The sequence below is a fragment of the Typopeltis vanoorti genome, chromosome 1, assembly GCF_054136105.1.
Source record: "Typopeltis vanoorti isolate ZY-2024b chromosome 1, IOZ_Tvanoo_1.0, whole genome shotgun sequence".
NCBI classification, from domain to species: domain Eukaryota; kingdom Metazoa; phylum Arthropoda; class Arachnida; order Uropygi; family Thelyphonidae; genus Typopeltis; species Typopeltis vanoorti.
The window spans coordinates 169,447,725-169,467,242 of NC_143549.1; the positions used below are offsets into that span (position 1 = coordinate 169,447,725).

The following is a 19,518-nucleotide window of genomic DNA, read 5'->3' on the forward strand; positions in this document are numbered from 1 at the left end:
TCTTAAAGTTCTACTAGAAAAAGCAATAGACAAATATATAATACAGTTTTTTCTGATAAAATATTACACTAAGACAAATGCAATAATTAAAAAGGACACACAACAGAACCCATAGAGATCCAAAAAGGATGCCCATTATTCCCATGCCTATTCAACATATATCTAGATGAAGTTGTAAAGAAGGCAATAGACAATGACCTGGAATCTGTGTCAATAGTTTAAACATAAATAACATCAAATATGCACATGATTTCATCCTTATTGCAAGAACCCCAAATGAACAAAGGTTGATAAACAAGCTCAACGAAACCTGTAAAACATATGACATGGCAATAAATATACAAAAGACAAAAGTGATGAAAATAGGGAGGAACAGAACTATCATCTCAGCCACCCTAAATGGAGAACAAGTAGACAACTTCATATACCTTGGATAAAAACTAACAGAAATAATAGATGAACTCGAAACAATCAAACACAGAATAGCCATAGGATGGACCACCATGGGAAAATTGCAAAAAATCTGGAAAACAAACAAGATATCTAAGCAAGCCAAAATCAAATTATATGAATCAATAATTATACCAACAGTCATCTCTATGGAGCAGAAGCGTGGACAGTTTAGAAAAGAGAGGAGAAAAATCTGCTGGCATTTGAAATGAAATGCTTAAGAAAAATAAATAGAACAAGTTGGATAGAAAAGAAAACAAGCAGCACAGTCAGACACGAATTATTGTATAAAAAGACAATAATAATAAAAATTAGAAAACAACAACTGAGATGGTTTGGCCACACTGTACGTATGGACGCAGACAGACTTCCTAACGTCCTAATCGATACTTTTCCAACTGAAAAAAGAAGACTTGGAAGACCAAGAATTACCTGGCTGAAATTAATAAATAACATTTCAGGATGCAGAACATATAAGGAACTTTTTCAAACAGCATGGGATAGAGAAGACTGGAAGATCCTGCTCAAGGGAAGACTCAACCCGTCTTAGATGGAAGAGAAGAAGAAGATATGGGTTTTATTATAAAACACAGAACAAAGCTTTAAACAAATCATGATACATTTATAATTTAGAATGTTGGAATTTTATTATCTTTTGATCTTTTCATGTAGTTGCATGCTTTTGAAGTCAGGTAAGTAATAATATTTATTTATGCCAGCTGCCTCTCCTTGGTAGGTAGAAACTGGGTATTACAGTTGAAAACTGGATAGATATTGTGAAGAAAAGTTAGCATAATAGGTGTTTGATGGCAGAAAAGAGACCCAGAGGTTTCCATACTTTTAACATGACAATAGTAAATCTGATACATGTGCAAATTATGATTAGAGAAGTAAAGTCTTGTCCGATAATTAACTTATATGTTTAGTCTGATAAGTTTACTGAGGGACAATTAAGTGCACTTACATTCTTTAAGAATAATATATTTTGTAATCTTGACTGCAAAATGAAATGTTTTTCTATTTTCCATATATTGATAGGAAAATGGTAATAATTCATCGATACAACATGAAAACTCTTATTATGATATTAATACCTGCTTGTTCTCTTGCAAATTTTTATTTTATTTTATTATTTTTTATTTTTATACTACTACTGGCATTTTAACAATACCTCTGAAATCTTCCTAAAGGACTTTTCATTGTTTAACATGACTACAATATATCGTAATTCAGCGCTGGAAAATTTAATAAAAGTTGTACAAAATTAAATTGCAGTTGTAGCAGTTGCAGAAAAGCAAAATTAAACTTGCACATTGTTTTATTTTCAGATTTAGGATTAGGTATATTTGTGGTAATCACTCTTCTAAACCCCCCCCCCTCTCTCTCTTTCTCTCTCTCTCTCTCTGCAGTTACACAAAAGTCTCCTAAAACTTGTATAAATCAAGTGGATATTAAATCCAGCATTATTTCAAAGCCAAATATAGAAACTATGAAAGTTTCTTTAAAAAAAAGTTGACCAGAGAGCTTATGGAAATACACTTGCTTGCATTCATGAGTTGCCCTATTGCAGACCACATACAAGACATGAGCACTTGCACAAGTGTCCATTTATTCGCTTTTTATTAGTGCATTTTGATAAGGTTTCACTGGCCTGACAGCTGTTTCGAACTGGTTGGTTCTCCTCAGAAACCAGGCAGAACATTAAGAGAGTAAAAACTCTTATTCAGTACTATTATTTGTTTTACTATTTATTTATTATTTGTACTATTATCAGTACTTGTATTTTTCATGAGTGAATTCTCGGTAGGTGCGTAAAGTATTTACTAAAATAAAGAGCCAAAAGGCTTCAGCTCCGCGATGCAAAATTATATAAATCAAGTAGATATTAAGTTCAGCATTATTTCAAAGCTGAATGTAGAAACTATGAAAGTTTTCATGAAAAAGTTGACCAGAGAGCTTACAGGAATACACTTTTGCCCTTTATTTTAGTAAATACTTTATGTGCCGACCAAGAGTTTGCTGACAAAAAATACACCTCTCCGACACTTCAAGTTCCTTAGTACTGAGTGAGAGTTTTTGCTCTCCTAAGGTTTCTGCCTGGTCTCTGAGGAAAACCAACCATTTTGAAACAGCTGTCAGGCCAGTGAAACTTTGTCAAAACGAGCAACTCGCGAATGCCAGCGAGTGTATTCCCTTAAGCTCTCTTGTCAACTCTTAGGCAAATGTTCATAGTTTCTACATTCGGCTTTGAAATAATGCCGGATTTAATATCCACTTGATTTATACAATTTTGCATCACAGAACTGAAGCATTCTGGCTCTTTATTTTAGTAAAAGTCTCCTGAAAGGTTTGAGAACAGTATTTAAAAAAAAAAGAATGAGTATTATTTGATAAATATAAATGACCAAAGCTTTTTTTATGGAGCACCCTTGTATCAGAACATGTTTGATGGCACCACGTTTAAATTAAAAAAATTAATGAAATGATTATAATCTTTAAAATCCAAAATCGGAATTGTAGGTGGTGATGAATATAATATGATAGTGAGATAAAACTCCATTTAATCTTAAAGATTAAAAACTTGAGCAATGAGGTAGGATATGAAGGGATTGTTGAACAAAGCAAAATGAAGAAAGTGGTGAGAACAAAATGAATGTTAGTAGAATAGATGGTATCAACAGTGAAGTGGAAAACATCGGAATTAATATTGAATGTGTGGCTGTGGAAATACAGGAGAACAGAATAGACCTAAATAAGGAAATAATGTGCTTGCATGTTATCCTTCACAGGACAGATCATGGAATTGAAAAGTTGCAGAGGCAGCAAGAAACTAACAGGACTGAAAAGGAAAAGCAGCTGATGCCCTAATGTAAAAATTAAGATCATGTCAACAAATGAGGGGGGGAGGAAAGGTAAGGAAAAAATTATGTATGGGGACTCTGTGATCAAAGGAGTACTAATGAAAGGATAAAATCATGTTTCTCTGGCACAAAAATTAATTAGTGATTCCACCCAGATGTAAAAAGGTTAGCTGGAAGAACAAATTGTTTTGGTTGGCACTAATGATCTGAGAGGTGAGAATTATTCTATGAGGGAAGATGTGGAGTTGTTGGATGAAACAAAAATGAAGAGTGAGAAGGGAAGATTGTAAATCTCGACAAATTGAGGATGAGGACATTGATAGCAAACGAGTGAATACACAAGTTGTGCAGAAGGAATGATTTAGAGTTTGTAGACCAATGCCCTTGTATAAAGCTGTTGGACTGAATCTAAATGGTTTTGGTGTTAGGTGTGTAGCGAGAACTTTGGTCACTAAGCATGCTGAAGTGCAAATTCAGGAGCAATTAGGGTGGATGCAGGTGAATGTGTGTGAATGAAGTCACTCGTAAGGTGAGTGAGTTTGAGAATCATCAAGTGCAAAATCTAGTCTCTCAAGCAAAAATATTGAATAGGTGGCCAATGCAGGAAGCAAAGGTGATTGAGTCCCTAAAGGAATGATGCAGTTTCCATCTGCTTAATGCTACAAGTATCAGAAACAAGAGGGAGAAGTTTTTGGTATTGGCTAATGCAACCTTGCCAAAAGTTATAGGCATTAGTGAGATTTAGCCAACAACAAATGATGTTACAGGGATAGAATGTGAAGGGATTAGTACTTTCAAGGAAGATAGAGAAGATAGAATTGTAGAGCGATGCTGCTGATGGCAGCAGATGAATTGCAATTCAAAAGAATATCAGAAAGGTAGGAGAGTGGCTGTTCATTTGAAGCAGTCTAGTGTGAGATCAAGTTCAGTAAGACAAAATATAAAGTTGTTGCTATAGACCAAGGGGTTCAAGTGATGATCTGGAAGATATGCATTAGCATATCTTCCAGATCTCTTCATTTTTGCTTCATCCAACAATTCCTTCACTTCCTTCCTCATAGAATGTGTCTCACCTCTCAGATCATTAGTGCTTACCAAGACAATTAGTTCTTTCTCCTTACCTTTTTGTATCCAGATGGCATCACTAATTAATTTTTGTGCCAGAGAAACATTCTTTTTTTATCCTTTCATTAAGTACTCCTCTGATTATAGTCCCCATACGTAATTTTCTCCTTACCTTGCTTTTTTCTTATTTGTTGGCATGATCTCAATTTTTACCTCAGACCAACCGTTGCTTTTTTCTCAGCCCTCTTAATTTCTTGCAAGTTTTGCACTTTGTCCTGTAAACGATAACATGCAAGCATGCTATTTCTTTACTTGTTTTGTTCTCCTGTATTTCCACAGCCACACATTGAATATTAATTCCAATGTTTGCCAACTTACCATCAATACTATCTACTCTACTAACATTCACTTCATTCTTGCAACCTAAACGCTTGCTGTCAAAATACTTAATACACACTTATTGCACTCTCCTTCCATGAATCCTTTAATTTTTGTGACAAATACATCTCTCACACACTACACTGTACAAAATCACATCAATTCTAATCACCTAACAGTGACGTCTTTGTTGTTGCCATTGTTCTATCATGCATTGATGCCATACTGACATTATCATACTTAAACGGGAGGAAAAAAAACAGTATTTACTTGCAAACTAAATAACTTAGTCAATCCCACCCATATAAAATAAAAACTCCCATGTACTAATCTAATATTATTAACTAAAATGTAAAAAAATGACATCTTTCATCAGCAGTAATAACACATGCAGTGCATCCTCTTACGCATTCATGAAGATTATTCAAGAAGAGAAGAGATTATTCAAAAATATTATTATTAAATGTGCTTACTTTAAAGACTTTTTTTGGAGGAGGACTATTCACTTTTCACACACCTGGCATAACCTTATAATATTCATTTACTGATAGTGCTTATCACTTTTCTTGTTAATTATATTACTGTTTACCTTCTTGAGGTGACTCCTTGTTCTTTCCCCATTTTGGCATCTATGGAAAATTTTCATCTGTCTCTATCTTATAAAATTCTTTTACCAGTTTTTTCATTCCTACTCCTCCATCTGTCCTCATGGTGTTTTATATTAGCTTGCTTACCCACTCTACATCCTGCTTTTGTTTCTTCATCTCCTCTGCAGCTTGATGTGAGCATAGCCCAGATGTTATGTCATTATCCTTTTCAGCATTGTATCATATCCTTTTTGTACTTTTTAGTATTAGTATTACTTCCATATTCCATTTCAGATTCCATGGAGGGAATCTGAACTGATAATGGGAGATGAAACATTCACTCACCACAATAACTATCATAACCTTCCCTTGAATGCATTCAATGTTGGAGCACTCACCACCCATTTTGGCAGTGCATTCCACTCGTTCACCACCTGTCAAGCAAAAAAAATCTCTGTTTCATTTCCTTACTATTGTACTGTTTCCAGGGATGACATCTCATTCTCGCATCACCCATTATCCTATTCAATTATTCCCCTGTATATATTTAATAGGCTCATCACACCCGCTTATAAGTCTCCGAACATATCACTCCTCCTCAGCCTATCCATTAAGCTCTGAAGACCACATTCCCTCAGTCTGTCCTCATACCCAATATTCCTGAGTCCTGAAACAGTCTTAGTTATTCACTTCTGCACTCTCTTCAATGTTTCCTTATATCACCAGTATAGCCAGGTTACCAGATCTGTATACAGAAATCCAATTGAGGCCTAATTAATGCCTTATTATAGCAGCAATTTTTTGGGGTAATTACAAATTTTGTGACATATCCCCTGAACTTCAGTTCTGTATCCACTTAGATCCCTCGCCTTCCTCCACTTCCAAAAGCAAAATTCTTCCAATATGGCAAAACTCATTCCATCTTCTCTGGCCAAACTATAACTTTACATTAAGCAACATTGAAATGGCATCTCCATTCTTCAACCCAAAGCACCAACCTCTTCAAATTTCTTGTAACAACAAAAAATTGGAACTTCCTCAACATTGTTCTTCCTAATTTAGCATCAACTGCATATAAATAAATATCTCTTTTCACACCATGCACTATACATTGATATATAAGTTAACAACAGTAGTCTCAGAACAGAACCCTGTGGTACCTCCACCTCCTTTTTTGTGACAGTGGCCCTCTATACACAACTCGCTGGTTCCTATCAGTTAACCATCCCTGTAAACATGCTACCAAATGGCTATCCATCCCTGCCCTACTCAATTTCAACAGTAATTTATCATGCAATACTCAATCAGATGCTTTTGGGAAATCCAAATAAATCACTGTATCACCATTCTACACTACACTGGTCAATCTATTATAAAATGTAACCAAGCTACTAAAACATAATCTTTTCTTAAAAAATCCATGCTAATCTTCTGAGAGTCTGGATTTATATTCTGTCTCTAACCAGCCTTTTTAACATCTTCACCACTTCACTTGTTATACACGCTGGCCTGTAGTTTGGGCACTACTGATTTGAATTTTCCCTTATAGTGGCATAAGGGAAAATACTTTTCCTTCTTTCCACTCTTCTGGGACTGTTCCTATTGCCAGACTTCTATGGAACAACCAATATAAGAACACTTCTAGCTCTTTTGCACATTCCCATAATATACATAATATCCCAATTATATATTTGGTTTAATCCTTTATCCAAGTTTAAGCAAACAACATTTGCACCTGAAGTACTTCAGGACTGGGGCAACTCGTGGTAAAGGTGGTATAAGTTCTGATCACTTGCCTTAGTATCCCATAATGCAAAGCACATATCCTTATGGGTATGTATAATGCAATGTATTATGGAAAGGGTCACTACCCTTTCCATATACCTCAATAAAGGTCGAAACCACTCTGGGTAGTGACCCTTTCCATAATGCATAGTATTATACATACCCATAAGGAGATGTGCTTTGCATCATGTTGGAAGTACACTTGGATAAAGGATTAAACTAAATTTACTATAGCTTTGCATTATGGGATACTAAGATGTGATACTCATGGTAAAGGTAGTATAAGGCAAGTAATAAGAACTTATACCACCTTTACCATGAGTTGCTGCAGTCCTGAAAATGCTTCAGGCACAAACTTTGTGTGCTTACACTTGGATAAAGGATTAAACCAAATATATAATTGGTTGCATAGCCAAGTGAAAAAACTTCCATCAATATAATATCCCATCTGGTTCCACAGCCTTATTAACATCATGGTTACATGGTTACTTGAACTGTCAATCTTCTGTCCTTCCTATTGCTATTCAGTACAACTCTTAGCCCTCCCCCCCAACACATGAAATACTCATTGAACATTTTCACTATATCTTCTGCAGATGTGACTCATGTTTCATCTCCAGCAACTAAAGCCAGTCTTCTACATTCACTCTTTCTTCTACCATCAACATAACTACAGAATTCTCTAGGGTTTTACTTTACTGCTTATGCCAATTTCTCATTCCTTACTACACTTGTCTCCTTCATATCCTGCATCTTGTACTACTCATGCTGTTGATGGGTACCCTGTTCTTTATATCTCCTTCATAACTCTTTCTCAGAAGTTCCTCCATGATTCATCCAGTTTCACTCCTACTTTATTTATTCTCTGAACCTAAAGAATACTCTGACATTGCTATAAGTAATTGATTTCAGACCAAATCACAGGCGCTACTGATTACTTTCCCATTAAACTGATTGAGCCACTGCACATCACAATTCTGTTTCCTTAATTTCTTATAGTCCTCTGCTCTGTAATTCCCCACATCTCTCTTGTTCCATGAAGCTTGTAAAGTAGTATCAGTTGAACAGAGCAATTTGGCTTAGCTAATCAGTAAAGGTGGTGTAATGGAATTGTTCATACATGCACACATGAACACATGCATGTTTTAATACTATGTATTTGAAGTACTTTACAATAAGAAAGCAATAAAGGAAACAACTGCTTTATAATGCTTAATACTGTAAACCTGAGAATCATATTTTTGAGTTGTCTCTTCCAAAGAAACTGCTGTTTTACTTTGTTCTTCAAAATATAAACATGGTTCCATATTTTTTTAGTGCTTACAGAGTTCCTTGGCTGTTGAGCCTAATGTTTTAAGCTCAACAGCGATGGATGATAGAAGTTGACTCACTTTTGCCAATTTGGAAACAACATAGCACAGCCTAATGCAATAATATGTTTGTTCCTTAGCAGTTTGCCTGTGGAATGAAAAATACAGTGAATATCTTGTGCATGTTTTTTAAGTATGTGAAGTGCTATTTTTGATAGCAAATTTTTTCTCAGTGATGTTAACCATATGGCTAAAGAGTCATTAATAAAAATGTCATTATGGCACACTAAAATCCTTATGTCAACAAATAGTTGTGAAAAGTGTTTTTACTTGCAATAGAATATTTTATTAATCAAGAAATTATTATAATTAAAAATTCTTAATTCAAAATGAATAAAATGTGCAGTTGTACAATGCAGTTTCGACGTAATGCGGTCTACAAATTGCAGTAACCCTTTATCGTTTCATATGTTTTTCATCGTGCGACTTGAAAATCAAATTTTATCTTCATTATACTTGTGTCTGCCCGTATCATGCATGTGTCATGCATTTTTTGCATTTATATTAGGGGAAATACCCTTTAGCACGCATTCGTCAGCTGTTTACCATATAAAGTGTTTTTGTTGAAAATTGTCTTCGTTTTCTGCCAGGAAAGGGCATTAAAAATCATAAGTGTGTTAATCTCAAGCTGAGCGCTTTATTTTCTAGTGAGTTACGTACATAATTAATATGTAATCTTTTTTTTTATGTAAAAAAATATTCTTATAGTAATGGCCACAAACTGCAACGAAAAGAAAAACCAGCTTTGAAATGAAAAGTAATTTCTCTCTAAGAAAAAATTAACATTATGGATCGGTTGAAAAATGGAGAAAAAAACAGGAGTTGTTGGAAGGACTTGGAATCAACAATTCGAACAATCAAACAAAATGAACATAAAATCCAAGAAAGTGTTAATTGCTGGGTCAACAATAAGTGCAAAGCACGTTGCTCGCGTACGCAATATTCTAATAGAAGAAATGGAGAAATCTCTAATGATTTGGATTAAAGATTGCACTCAAAAGAAAATTCCTTTGGATAGAAATCTTATTAAACAAAAAGCTCTCAAAGTTTATAAACATTTATAGTGCTTAACCCGGATTCATCCGCATTGACCAGGTGTTCAATGCAGATGAATCGGGGTTGTATTGGAAAAAAAATGCAAAAACGCACCTATATTTCTAAAAATGAAAGGTCAGCTCCTGGATTCAAAGTTTCCAAAGATAGAATTACTTTACTGTTTTGTAGTAATGCATCAGGTGATTACATGACAAACCAATGTTTATTAACCGATCCTCACATCCTTGTGCTATGAAAGATTAAAATACTATATGTACTTTATTTTATTTTGCCTAAAACATTTATGCATTATGTGTAATGAAGTTTACCTACAATTTGTAACTTTTATAATTTTATGCTATGTATTTGTTTCATGGTTTATGTTTCCTTAACTTACATGAATTACCTAAATTAAATAAAAATATATTTTTGTTGGCTATGTCATTGTTGTTTATATAATTAAAAAAAAAAAACGATATCAGAACATAACCCTACTTTTTCTATGTGATCTGAGTCTCGCATAGCATGATTTATACAGGGTGATTCAGAACTCTTGGGCCAAACTTGAAGGGGTGATAGAACACACCTAAACAAGCACTTTTCATCATACAATGCATGGTCCGAACTCAAGCTGTGAAGTGCTAGGGATTAGCAACTACTGCGTCAGGAAATGAAGAAACACAAGAATGACAGAGGAGATTTGAAACAATTGCAGAAATTACAGAACATAAATTAAAGAATTTTATTGAATAAATTACAGAAACTGCTCAAAAGAGCGACCACCAACATTAATGCAGACTTTACACCTTCGACGTAGTGATTGGCGAAAACACCAGGCATTTCTCGTACAGCGGCAGGGGCAGTAGAAATCCGGACAATAAGGTCCTCATTGGAATCAGTGGGGCTATCGTCGATCAGGCTTTTCATATGGCCCCATAGGAAAAAGTCCAGACATGAAAGATTGGGCGATCGTGTCAGCCAAGCAATGGGACCACCCGACCAATCCATGGTCTTGGAAATGTTACATCCAAGGCATTCCGCACATCCACACTGAAATGGGGTGGCTCTCCATCGTGTTGGAACCACATACATGTTTGCTGGAACAGGGTTCAGTAATTCTGACAAGACCTCTTGTAAAAATGCGAGGTACGTTCTCCCATTCAGTCGTGCTGGCAGAAGGTATGCGCCAATCAAATGGTCATGTAGGATTCCAGCCCAAACATTTATGGAGAAACACCACTGGTACGAATGTGGACGTATGGCATGTGGATTTCTGCTCACCCACACATGATAATTGTGGGTATTAAAAATGCCCTCACGTGTAAAGGTGCATTCGTCAGTGAATAAGACATGTGCATCAAAGTCCGGCTGCACTGCAGTCTGCTGCAGGAACCACTGTACAAAATCCACACGAGGCTAGTAATCTGCAGGTGTCAAGGCATGCATCTTCTGTGCATGGTAGGGGTGTAATCGTTCATGTCGTAGAACTCGCCACACCGTCGATTGGAGCACGTGTATGGCATGGGAAATTGCTAGTGTGCTACATTCGGGACGATCTGCAACCCTACATAGAATTTCCTCTGTAACACGTGGTGTCCTTGCACACCTTGTATTCTGCATGCAAGGAGCTGACAGAGGAGCCCATTTTGCACAGATGCCGGTGCAATCACTGGAAAGCGCCCTCTAGCACTTCACCACTTGAGTTCGGACCATGCATTGTATGACGAAAAGTGCTTGTTTAGGTGTGTTCTATCACCCCTTAAAGTTTGGTCCAAGAGTTCTGAATCACCCTGTATAATGTAGAATTTCTATGGAACGTAACATTCGCGTTATACAATTACCTGTACTATTAAATAGTCATCTATCAGCATACCCAACATTATTTATAATGAATTCACTCATTCACTGTAATTGCTAATAAGCAGGTCTCTAACATCACTTCCTTGGTTTGTCTGTATAAGTTTGCTATAGTAAGATAATCAGTTACTCACCTATAACCCAAAAAAAATCCCATATATAACAAATTGCCAAAAAAAAAAAAAAAAGATTCCTTTAAAATCTTAAATCTTTAAAAAGCCTTTTAGCTTTTTAAAGATTCCTTTAGTTTTACAGAGGATTTTATTTTAATGATTTTATGATTAACACTTCATTGCATATATATATTACAAGAAGATATGAAAACAACTCAGCATGTTTTGCTTGTTTTAATTATTTTTGAGCCTTTAGAATTAAATGATCAGTAAATATTCTAGTTCATGATGTATAGAAATTCTAGGCATATTGGCAGTTGTATTTGCCAATTTCAATTTAATCTGGATATAAATAAAAATTAAGAGAATGATGTGTCCTTTTACAGGTAAAAGGGCACGAATTTTCGTCAATGTTATCTTGTTTTAGGTTTATGCTAAAGGAGGGCAGTGCATGGTCGCTGTGGAGAGGGAATGGCATTAATGTAATGAAGATTGCCCCAGAAAGTGCTATAAAATTCATGTCTTATGAACAGGTATGTTTTGAAGTTTTGTTTATTTTAAATTATTGCATTCGTTATATTTCTTGAGCATAATCCATAATCCCCCCCGAATTTTGAGGAAATGTATCATAACTTTGATGAGAGATCCTCTACAACCTGCACAATGCCCATCACATCACATCACTGCTTTAGCCCATTTAGTTACATTGTGCTTATTGCTTCCACTGGCAATCCATTTTACTTTCTCTCTATCTGTTCGCTTACGATACAAAAAAATTAATAATAAAAATATATGTAAACACTCTATACAGTCTTGCTTACCATCCATTTACTCATGGATTTATTCCAGGCATGATCCTTTGTGCATCTATCCTAAAAAACTTAGTGACTAACTGGGATATTGTTTTATCATATTTCCTCTTTACTATTTACTAAACTTTGCAGTTTAGTAAATAGTAAAGAGGAAATACATTCTCATTCTCTCGCTCCTCTCATAGTCATTGTTCTATAATCCTGATATATTGGCTACACATGCAACTTTTCCACCACTTTCTTATCTTCCAAATTCAAGATGACCATATCTGAATGCAGTCATATCAAAAATTTCTAAATATAAGAATTTCCTTACTCTTGTCATTGCTTGCTTAACTTTGCACATGACATTATTCCTTAACCTTCTTGGCATTATCTTCTTATGGCTCTGCAGCCCAAATTGAACCTTACCCTCCCGGAATCATTGCCTCTAGGACCTTACCTCTTTAATTTCAACATTACAATATGATCTTGCTATCGTGATTAATGGTATTCGTCTGTCTTGTTCTTGGTTGTTCTCAGATGTTTAAATCAACTGAATATAACTCATGGTTAAATCAAAGTGAATGATAATGGTCCAGAGACCATTATCATTCACTGGGCCAAATATTTTTCTAAGGATTTTCTTTCAAAAGCTGAAATGAAATTCTCTCTCCTTGCCATAAATATCCAGGTTTCACATCTGTGGGTAACAATTGGACAAATTGTTACCCACAGTTTGTATATTAATTGTTTAGTGGATATCTTTTGAGCTGAACATACGTCAGAAAGAATAAAAATCTGATTACCCCTCCCCTTTATTTGATACTGCATGTCCAGCTCATTTGGTTGGCTTGTAATCATTACTCCTAAATATTGAAATTATTCCACTTCTATTTCAAGAATCCCAATTTTCACACTTATATCAATTAACTGATTCTGCTTGGTATTAATCTTTATTTTATTTTTTTTTGTTTATTAATTTTTAGTCCTATCTCTTGTTCTAATTTTGGAAATATTTTCAAAATATGTTTCTTCTTTTTTGTGTGGTTTGTTATTTTTGCTCAGATTAGCACAAGACCGCAGTTTGTTCGCCAAGATGGTCGCTGACCTTCGATAGAAGATAGCACAATAAGAAGAAGTTATTTTTGATTTTTATAGTGCAAAGACATCAAGTGTCATACTGCACCAAGACAAAGGTTACTGCAGTGCATGTGGTAAACGGTTAATAGGACAATCACAAAACATCCATGCCCCTGGTGAGATTCGAACCTGCAGCCTCTTGACTGGAGAGCAGATATGCTAACCACTCAGCCAACCAGGCCTGCTTGTGTGGTTCTTAACAGGATGTTAATGTTGTCTGCATATTTTCTGAATTTTCCATTGTTATCCTTGTATATCTTGCTAGATTTCCTGATATTCTAAAGTGTATGGTATCTCATATAATTTTCCTTTGTTAAAACTGTTATATGCCTGTTGGAAATCAACAAAATTCTGATGAATATATCAAATTCCCAGAATTTCTCTAGTAATTTAACTATATGTATCCAATCAATTGTGGATTTTTGTTTCCTGAAACCTGCTTGGTAGACACCAGTTATCTTCTCCATAAATGGGAGAACATACAGAGTAATTACTTCTTTAAAAGAGAAGTAATTATTCTGTATGTTGTACATAACAGAGAATTGCCTCTGTAATTTCTACAAACTGTTTTGTCATTATTTTTACATATCAAGCTGATCAGACTTGCTCTCCATTCTTTTCGCAGTTGGTCTTTCTTCCATATGGGTAAAATAAATTTGTATATTTTGTCTTTAGTTTCTTTCCTCCTACTTTCAATAGTTCTACAGGATTTTTTTTTTTTCCCCTAGGATTTGTTGTTCTGAATGAGCATATACAAGGGTTGTAAATAAAGTAGTGGCAAAATGTGCACAACATAAAATAGTTTATTTTTCAAGTCTATACAATCACATCCATGTTCTGCACTTGTTTCCAAATTTGTGGAAGTTGCTGGATCATCAGCAGATTGTTGCTTGTTGATATCAGTGATAGTGCGACCTACTGCTCGAAAAACCTCTTGCACATCATGAAACCGCAGACCATTGAGGGGATTCTTTCATTTTGTGGAACAAGTTGAAGTCACAAGGACTCATATCTGGTGAATATGGAGGAGGTGCCAAACATCTCTATCACCAACTGTGACACATGACATCATGAGTTGTTGGGCAACACGGTGGAGAACCCATGAAAAAATGTGGTCACTTTCTCCTTAAAGCCAGATGCAAATTGTGCTCTACACCATCATTAGTAGAACTGTGTGTTAAAGTTTACCCTTGGGGCACAGCATGATGAAGAATGACACTTTGAATATTGTAAGCAACTATCAGAATGACTTGCTGGCTTCCTGGTGAAGTTTTTTCAGATGGGGTTATCCTGAATAGTGCCATTTGTTGGATAGTCTCTTCAGTTCAGGCTCATAAGTCCTTGCCCAAATTTCATCAATGGCTATGATAAGATTCAGGAAATGTATCCATTTCATTATTGTATCATTCCAGATGGAGACCAGCAACCACATACCTGTGCCATTTTGTTCATACTGGGCCTCTCTTTTAGAATATGCCGAATTCTTTGGTGGTTTATCCCTGGGATAAAGTGGGCCAAAAGGTGTATACAGTCCAATGCTGATCAACTGCAAGGAGTCCCCAAACAAGCTCAACACGTTCATCTGAAATGGCAGGTCTCCTGCACAGGGATTATCGTCCAGGTGATCTTATCCCACATGAAATGCCCTGGCACATCTTGTGACAGTCTGGTATTATAGGGCACTGTCACCACAGGCTTCCCTAATCACAATAATAGTTGCTTGCAGTTTTACCTCATGCAACCTGGACCTTGATCCAGGATCGTTGTTTTAATCTTATTGATATTAATTAATACCTTAGAGCATTGCACACTGAGATGTTAACTTTAACCACTTCTCCACACAGTGGCACTTGTTAGAATGGGCTGTGTCACCTTGTGCACATGTATAGTACATACAACAACTGCCTCTATCTGTCAAGAGTAACATTTTGAGTTACCAGCTACATCTCATGAAGGTATTGTTGCCACTAATTAATTTACAACTCTCATAGCTAATCTCTCTTGCTTTGATGGTAGCTTTACGGGATCATCTTCTGCAGTAAGAATTGGTATATAATTGAGTTGCAGAAGTAATGTCCCTATTTGGCAATTAATGGAAATATTCTTTTCATCTTTTTTTTTTTTTACTTAACATGTTTTCTTGTTCATCTTTACATATATCTAGCCCAGGCTTTACTTTGCTTTAATTTGCACCCTCCTTTAATTTGCTTCATTATGTTACATATGCTCTGCTAAGATCATCCTTATTCTTAATTTCTTGTTCTGTTATGCATATCATTTCATTAAGGGCAAGTCTTTTCTTCCTTAGACAGATTTTATCAATCTTATGTCTCAGTACTTAATATTTTACTTCTTTAATACTAGGTGGTCTTAAAGTTAATTCTTTGTATGCTTCAGTTCTTTTTATTACTACTTGAGCACATGTTCTTCAACAAACTTCTTTTCTTTTGCTTACTTATTTTCATATACCAGAGTTTCTTCCATAGTATTCATAGTACACTTTTTTTTAATATATGTCCAGCTTTTTTCTGTATCTTGTTCTTTATCTATATTTTTGGCTTTTATTTTTTTCTGTAATTTTGAGCAAGTAATTGCTATCTTGCATCTATAATACTTATGCCAAGGTTTTATCTATAAGCATGGAATCAATTTGATCAAATATTGTGCCATCTGAATATATCCATGTCCTTTTATGAATGTCGTTATAATAAAAATATATAGAGGAAATAACATTATTTTTTACAGCAAAATCTCAGTTTCCACTCCAATCCTTGCATGAAATTCTCCAATCACTTTTATATTATTAGATGGTGCTGAATCATACAGCCTCTCCATTTTACAGAAAAAAAATTTTTGTTTTCATATCATCCTCTTTTTATTTTTTAATATGACCCCACACATGAAAGGCCACAGGACCTATAACACTACAGTGTCGTGTGGGTAGATGATTAAAGAGAAAGAAGGTAGCCTACCGATATGTCGCTTAAAGAGTTGGAGTTATAATCAGTGGGAAAAACAGTATAGGAGAGATTGTTCCAAAGGATAGAGATAGATGGAATGAAGGAAGATTGTAAGAAGTTTCTTTTGGGGATAGGTGTTGGCCAGTGGCTGCTCTAGTTCATACATGGTTAGAAAAAAGTTGAGGAATGGTAGTAGCCAATTCAGAGCATCGATGCCCATGAATGTACCTATAGAAAATGCAGCGTGCCAAAAAGAGCACCTATGGGAAAGTGACTGAAGGGAGTCTGTGAGGGATAGGTCACCTTTTAAGCATATTGCAATCTTCTCTATATTATCAAGAATAGTTAGGGAAGTTTTGGGTGCATTACTCCAAATGTTGGAACAATATTCCAAGGTTGGTTGGATCTGAGACTTATAAAGAGTTAGGAGTTGAGAACAAGAAAAAGTAATGTTTTGAGCAGAAAAGAACACTAAGGCTGGTGAGGCTATGTATGTAATATGCTTGTGCCAGAATAAACTGGATATGACGGTCAGCCCAAGAAGAGAAAGCTGATTTTGAAAGGAAATTGGAACATTATCAAAAATAAGAGGGAATGAAGATCCTTGCAGGTAATAAGGCAGGCCTTATCATTGGTTTTGGAAGATTTCTATCATTTCACTAGTTCTGGTTTCTCGAATGAGGATGAGGAATAGAGTATGCTTTTTGGCAAAATTGTAAATACAATTTGTACTATCAGTCATACAGAGTATGACTGATAGTACAGAACCCTGGAGTACTTCAGTATTAATATAGAAATCTGATGAGATGAAACCATCCACCATGGCATGCAGTGAATGACCAATGAAGAAGCTGGCAATCCAATCACAGTGCAGGAGGGAGGCCATAAGATGGTAGCTTGTTCAGGAGGCCTCGATGCCAGACTGGATTGAATGTCTTTGAAATATCAAGAACAACAACGTGAGTTTCACCAAATCCTTCCAAAACCCTCCTGTGTCCAAAGGAGGATGAGATTTGCAAGGAGATCTGGTGTAGAACAAGAATGGTGGAATCCATATTGGTGATCGCCGATTAATTGAAGAGTCTCCAGGTAGTGAAGAAGCTTGTTATAGATAACCTCCATTACTTTTGAAATTGCTGAGATGTCAGATAGCCAACTTTTGTGTCCTATTTTCAGTATAGACTGGATGTAGGCTTGCCTCCATGCCAGTTGAATAAGACATCTTATATAGGCTTTACAAGATGGGTATTAATTCAGGGGCACACGTTTTGAACATAGCTGGAGGAATACCATCTGGACCAGGGCCTTATTAGTATTGATATTAATCAGGGTTTTCCTGGTGTCCTGGTGAAAGTTCAGAGGAGGCACACAGTAGGTAGTACAGGAGGTGATTGCCTTGGTTGTCCAAGCAATAGTTGGAGGAAAAAACTGAGCTGAGAGATTTGCTTTATCCTTGGGTGCAGTTACCATGGGACTGTCAGGATGTAAGAGAGGTGGAAACAAGGAAGAATAGAAATTACACCCAACAGCTTTAGTGAGGGGTCCAGAAGGTTCAACTGCTAGTTGAGCAGGAGGTAAGTGTACTGCATTTCATTCTTGTGAAGTCTGCTTTGGAATCGTTGATAATATTTTTTTACACGTTTCAGACTAGTGTGTAAGCTGAATGAGAAGCTGGAGTTTTAAATTTAAGCTACTGAACATATGCTGCATTTTTATCATGGACTGCAGAGAGGCACATTTTTTTGAGAACCAGGGCTTGGGTTGGGTCAGGAGTTTACAGTAGAGTGGGGAATGAAGGCTCATTCCAGTGAGGATTATTTCAGCTGATAGTTCAGTGCAGATGTTTGGATCAGGGGAGAGAAAACAGTACTGACCATGGGGAAAAAAGGCATAAAAATTCCATAAGTCATCCCAGTTAGCACAATTGTAGCACCATAGGGTTCAAGACTGAGATTGGCTGGGAAGAAGACGAATTGTAGAGAAGAAGACTTGAATAAGATAGCCAAAGGGAGAGCAGGCATCTACAGTGTATTTGGAGGGAGAGCTAGTTAAGGAAAGGTTCCAGTGTTGGAACAGTGATGAGGATTGTTTAGATAGGACTGTCTGTGATAAGTCAGCAAATGATTCAGCTTCCCTTCTAGCTTGATCTGCAAAGTTGGAGTAGGGGAGCCAATTTGTGTTATGGACATGAAAGTCTCTTGGGAAAACAATCTCACAGTTTCAGTAATTAGTTGTATGAAATTAGTTTTTAGTGATAAGTAATCAAAAAACGGCAGCATGGTTATCAGAGTTAGGGAGTGTTTAAGGCAGCAAATGTAAGCTATAAAGTGAGGTAAGGAAATATTGTACCAGATCAGTTCAAAAAGCTGGGATTCCAGGTTGGATAGCCTTTGGCAAGGGCTATCAGATTTTACAAAAGCACATGTTCCTCCCTTTGTTATGGAATGCATTATGCTGGATGTAGTTGAGAAAGTTGAGATGGGCTATGGTTATGGAGGATGCCAATTGGAATTCTGTTAGGAAAAGGAATTTTGATGTCTGTAATGGTGGTTTGTATTGATGACTTGAATATTGATGAAATGGATATGGAAGCGTTTTTAATTAGAAGAAATTTTGATATATATATATTTTTTGGGGGGGGAAGGTGGCAGCATATTTTTATGACTTTTCCATTTTTTTTTGTTATTTTTTTATAGGAGAGTTTTTTATATCTACAGTTAGAATTCTAGTATTTGTATGATTGTCTTTCACATTAGAGTTGTTGATTGAGGAAACATAAAGAGCAGAGGCATGCATTTTGTGTAAGGGACTTGTGTATATTACTCATGCAGAGATAGTACCCCCGACTCCAGTCCATATGTAGCCTCGGACAATTTTCCTTACATACCACTAACTCGGTTTCCTCCAGGCACAACCGGGCAGAGTAAACAGCAGCAGCAGGATTATTTGCCAGCTGGTCTGGAAGCCTCCAGCTGATGCGTTACCATCAGGTTTGGTCCCATGCACAATCAGCAGCCAGCCTATGGAAAACTGTTTTACTGCTGTACCCTCAAATAGAGCAGAAACTGACTTCCTATTTGAATAACGATAATGGCATATGAAACATGCTGAACCCAACCATGT

At 36.1% G+C, this 19,518-nt stretch overlaps 1 protein-coding gene across 2 annotated transcripts in view; it reads left to right on the forward strand.

Moving 5' to 3' along the window:
* Positions 1 to 19,518, forward strand: part of LOC150110637 (mitochondrial adenyl nucleotide antiporter SCaMC-like) — a 176,129-nt gene that overhangs the window by 120,666 nt on the left and 35,945 nt on the right. For both annotated transcript variants that reach the window (XM_090395393.1, XM_090395403.1), the window contains exon 6: positions 11,888 to 12,034. In XM_090395393.1, the coding sequence (XP_090251519.1) occupies positions 11,888 to 12,034 (147 nt within the window). The remainder of the gene's footprint in view (positions 1 to 11,887; positions 12,035 to 19,518) is intronic.